At 52.6% G+C, this 4,856-nt stretch overlaps 1 protein-coding gene across 1 annotated transcript in view; it reads right to left on the bottom strand.

Moving 5' to 3' along the window:
* Znf219 (zinc finger protein 219) overlaps positions 1–4,716 on the bottom strand; it is a gene marked incomplete in the record, with an annotated part of 7,507 nt that extends 2,791 nt beyond the window's left edge. The window contains 2 exon segments of the mRNA XM_013508578.1: positions 1–338; positions 616–4,716. Of these exon segments, the coding sequence (XP_013364032.1) occupies positions 1–338; positions 616–621 (344 nt within the window).
* Between the last annotated feature and the right edge of the window lie 140 nt (positions 4,717–4,856).

Raw genomic sequence — 4,856 nt, forward strand, 5'->3', positions numbered from 1 at the left:
CGGGGCCGCTCAGGCTGCGGCTGGTGCGTTCTCAGGTGCGAGCGCAGCAGAGCGCGCTGCGCCGCGCGGTGGCCGCAGTGTGGGCACTGGAAGGCCTGCGCCCCGGGGTGCGCGCGCAGGTGCAAGGCCAGGATGGAGTTGAAGCGGAAGCGCTTCCCGCACACAGGGCAGGGGAAGCGCCGGTCGCCCGCACGGCTCTCAGACCAGCCCACCGCTCCCATCCCCGGCGAGCCCGCGCTCACGCCTGGGCCGTTGGAGTAGCGCTGCAAATCCAGTTCGCCGTCAAAGGCAGGTGGTGACGGCGCTAAGTGGCCGCAGGGGACACGGGGACGTGAGCCCTGTGGAAAAAAGATGAGCACAGAGCCAAGGCTGGAGAAGGATGACCTGTGGAGTTAGTGAAGGCATCAGAGGCCAGAACACCAGGGAAGAGAGTTGGGGCCGGACCCAGAAGAGCTGGTGCTACTCACCTCCGGAGGCTGAGGCATGGGTGGGCACTGGGTGTGGGGCCAAGCAAACAACTTACAGTAGGTGGTAAAAACAAAGGCAGGCAGGGGAGGGAGGGCCGTGATAGCTGTTCTGTAGGTATTCGTGGGTTCAGGCCAGAGCTTCACTCACCTCCATGGACCCCCTTCACATTCTTTGGTTCTGGGGAGTTCAGGGAGGAGGAGGAAAAGCTGCTAGTGAAGGCAACAGGTGCTGAGGAGCTAAAGAGAGAGATGGAAGAAAGGTGAGCCCTGATTTTCATCAGGGTGGGAGTCAGCCTCAGTTCCAGACTCTTAGCACCCTGTATTCCTGAGCCTCTCTTCTTCCTGTTTGAATCCTAAGGCACAAGGGAGCTCTGCTGTCCTCAGAAGCAGCGCCCCTCAACTTGCCAGCTCCAAAAGCTTCCCTGATGATCCTGTCTTCTCCCCGCTAATTATACATTTTAAAGGCACGGTCCAGAGCACCAGTACCACCTCACCACCTGGGGAGGGTGGGGAGCACAGCATCACAGCAGCCCCTGTTCCGTGTGGGTGGAGCTGTGCACCTTGATGAGCAACTGAGCAGAGCTTGGGGCCGTGCTCCCCAGTTGTCCAGGTGGGGACCAGTCACTCTCAGACCCTTAACTGACCAGCCAGGTTCCACTGTCCTTGCTTCTGTCCTTACCCTTTTGGTCTTTCCCCCTTACTCTCCCTCCCTCTCCGCCTGGATTCCTGATCCATTCATTTCCATTCATTACAGAGACTCATTCATGCATGGGAGAGAAACACCTCCCAGCAGCAGAGTCTGGAGACAGACAGAGGGGGAGGGGCGTGGAGGGGGACACAGAGAGCGAAGGAAGAGAGAGTTGGGGGAGGAGTGGAAGTTAAGGGGCACTGCCTGCCTGAGCAAAGGGTTAAAAACTGCAAATACCATCTAGGATTCTTCCCCTGTTTCAAACCTTGGAGCCTGCGGTTTGATGGGGCATCTCAGCCCCTTTGTCCAGAGCTGTTCCGAGGCAGGCTTTCCTCCTCTCTGCAGGGGAGAGGCTTCCTCACACAAGAGGAGGATTACACTGGCTCTGAGCTCAAGAGGCTGGAGTGAGGGACGGGGGCGGGGCCGGGCCATCTGCACAGATAGGGCTCAGTACATGCTCTGAGCAGGAAGGGGTTAAATTCTCCAGCTAAAATTCCCTAGGCCCGAGATGTGCAGAGCTCCAGGGCCAGGGAAGAAGAGCACTGAGAGGAAGAGGATGGGGGGGCGGGGGTCCTGATTCTAAGCAGCAGAGGTCAGCTTTTGGACTTAGAAGCAACCCCAGAATTAAAATGAATGGAAACAGGCCTAGGAGCCTGACAGAAGTCATCCAGTCATACCTGTCTTCCCCCATACTGTATATGGTCAAGGCCACGCGCACGCCTTGGCCTGGGTAGGTATTTGAAATGTAAAGAACTTCCCACAACAGGCACTCTGAAACAGAAATGAGTTACTAAGAAAGAAAAGGACGCGAGCATTACTTTGTGTACAGATCTTTAATAGAAGAGAACTGGGCCAGGAGTCAGCCCTCTTAGCAGAGAAAAGGCTCTGGGGGCCCAAAGCTGCCTTATTTTGAACATTTAGTAAATGTGGTTAGACTCCATGAAGGGAAAAGTGCCTGTTGTATGAAGAATCTGGGCTTTGGGAGTATTCCTAACAAGTTAATTAATGAAATGTCCTTGTCTAAGGGTCACTGCACAGCCTCCACTATCATTAAGATATGTGTATTTCTGTAGCTCCAAATTCAGGGATCTGCTCACCCTCTGGATCCTCCAAATAAACTCCCTTCCTAGAGCCAAGAGCCTGGCCAGGTTCACTATTTCATGAAAGCTGAGTTAGAATAGTCAGCCCATTCTGACCATTAATAGCCCATAACTTTCAATCACTCAACCTCTCAGTATACTCATCTGTAAAGTAAAAGGGTTGGACTAACTTATAATGTTGGTCCTTTCCAGCTGAAAGTGTCACAGTTCCAAGTCCAACACTCTTCTGGACCCCAGAAATATTAAAACATATGGTCATTTCTTCAGTACCATGGAGAGAGCAGTGGGCTACCAGAGAAGCCACTTTGGCCACCTCAGTACCATAGATAGAGCTATGAAGTGCTAGAGGGGTCACATTTGCCATTTTAGCACCACAAATAAAGCACTGAGAAAAGCTAGAGAATTTTTTTTTAATGAGTATCATGGGGAAAGGGAAAAAAAGTAGTGCCAGAGGGATTATTTTGGCCTTTTGGATGTCACTGAAAATAGACAGAGGTAATAGAAAATAGATGAAACTAGGAAATTTTTAATTAGCTATAAGGAGTGTCCTGACAGTTACAGTTTGTACATCCTGGAACGAGTTACTGAGGCATCGTATTTGGGTTCATCACATTCTGTTGCTCTCCTGGGGATTCCCGGAACATCCTGGTGTACAGCCAATCTGGTATATTCAGAGGAAGCAGATGGCCGGGGAAGGGGGAGGAGGGAGGCTGGGAATACTGCATGGTCATAGCTGACTAACCTATGGGCACATATTCTGATTCTGAGAATATTCTAGGGCCCCTAGAACTGCCTGTAGGACAGCAAGCAAAACATGGGAACAGCAAGCAAAAAATGGGAAGCTGGCCTCATTTCTGAACCAAAAAGAGCAAGAATAGAGCACAGCTTCTCCCCAACACACACAAACACACACACACACACACAGGCACACCAACAAAACCCACTTTACACACAGCCGTCTCCAGGATTCAAAGTGATATGTAAGACCCAAACTGAAGCTGAATTCCCAGGGGAAGAATTCCCGCAGAGGACAGCTTAAAATCAACAAAATTCACTGAGACCCCTCAGAGGCCCAGTGAAGAACCATCTCCATCATCTCCACGGCAAGCCAGATCTCCAGGAACCCGATCTCAGGAGGGGAGCGCACTGCCCAGGACTGGGACTCTGTAAACCGGTTAGGAACCTAAGTCACACATGTACTGCCCATGGACAATCATCACCAAGTTCTCTATACTCAGCCCTTAAACACCATCCACGAGACTTGGCCAGACAGTAGCACTGACCTACTTTCTATCCCCACTGGGAATCAGGGGTTATCTTGCCCTTATTTGGATTCTACATGGTTATAGGGCCAAAGATAGGAATCAGAATATTTCCAAAGCAACAGGCCAACTACTCTTCATGCTAGGAACACTGGTCCGTACGAGGATGTGAACCCTCAACCCTTACTAAGTAAAAGAAGATGGATGTTTGGTGGAAATTATAAACAAGGACAGGTACACAGAAGCATCTGGTAAATGGAGAACCAACAAGATTTCCCTCAGCCTTGTGGTTTAAAAGTTTTTCAAATCAAAGTGTAAGAAGCAAGTGTTCAAGACCTCTGAGGTCTAGTTGTAACTAGGCCTCTGGGCCTCTGTCTCTGGTCATCTCCAACATTTGATGTTTTCCCCCGTTGCGAATCCTACACCTCCCAAGTCTGCTAATAATTATGATAACCACTGCGCTAGACGGGATTAAAAGGAAGAGGAGTTTCGCCTCACAGAGCAGCAGTTCACTTTCATGGCCTCCTCTCTATGGCCTCGACACCTGGCTCACCAGCTCCTCCAAGCCCAGCCTATACAGCAGCTGCCACCTTGTACACTGAATTCCTGGTAAAGCCTCCTTCCCCGTCTTCACTATGGAGTTGGGGGCAGGAACCTCAGCCGTGGACTCCGAATGTACAGCAGATGACAAGAAGCTACACCTGCTGCCACCCTGCTATGACGAATCTTACCCGAGGCATGTCCTAACTTGACCCTGATTCTGAAAGTTCTGGAGGACCTACATTTAAGGGGGGCATGTAGCTTAATTTTCCTTCACTGGAGCTGACCTGAGAAAAGTCGGTCCTAACGCCATGTAAGCATCGATCTTCAGGCTGGGGGCCAAGATGGGGTGGGCCAGAGAGCCCCTGGGAAAATCCCCCTCCCAGAAATCCGTTGGCAAGTAGAGTAGGACCTGTGATCCCGCAGGAGTGGTTCTTCCAGCAGCACCCCAGACCCCTCCCAGGGAAGATAAGCCAGAAGGACGATGGGGGGCAGGGTTGGGAGATAGGGAGGCCAGGACTCTGCTACCCCAGCCAGGAGAACAAAAGCTGAGTTACAGCCGCCTCCGCTACTGCCGCGGGCCGAGCTCTTTGTGACACTTTGTTTGGGACGCAGAGAGGGAAGCACCCCCCCATCCTCTCCCCTCCCCCGCCCTCCCCACTCCCGGAGAGTTTGGGTTCCCTCCCCCTCCCCCACCGGCCCTACCTGGGCCGGGGGGCGCTCGTCCTCCCAGGCTCGCGGCTCCAGCGCCCCGCACCCCTAGGCCCCTCGAGCCCTGCCTGCGGGCCCCTACAAAGAC

Source organism: Chinchilla lanigera, unplaced genomic scaffold (assembly GCF_000276665.1).
Source record: "Chinchilla lanigera isolate Chin_1 unplaced genomic scaffold, ChiLan1.0 scaffold00149, whole genome shotgun sequence".
NCBI lineage: Eukaryota > Metazoa > Chordata > Mammalia > Rodentia > Chinchillidae > Chinchilla > Chinchilla lanigera.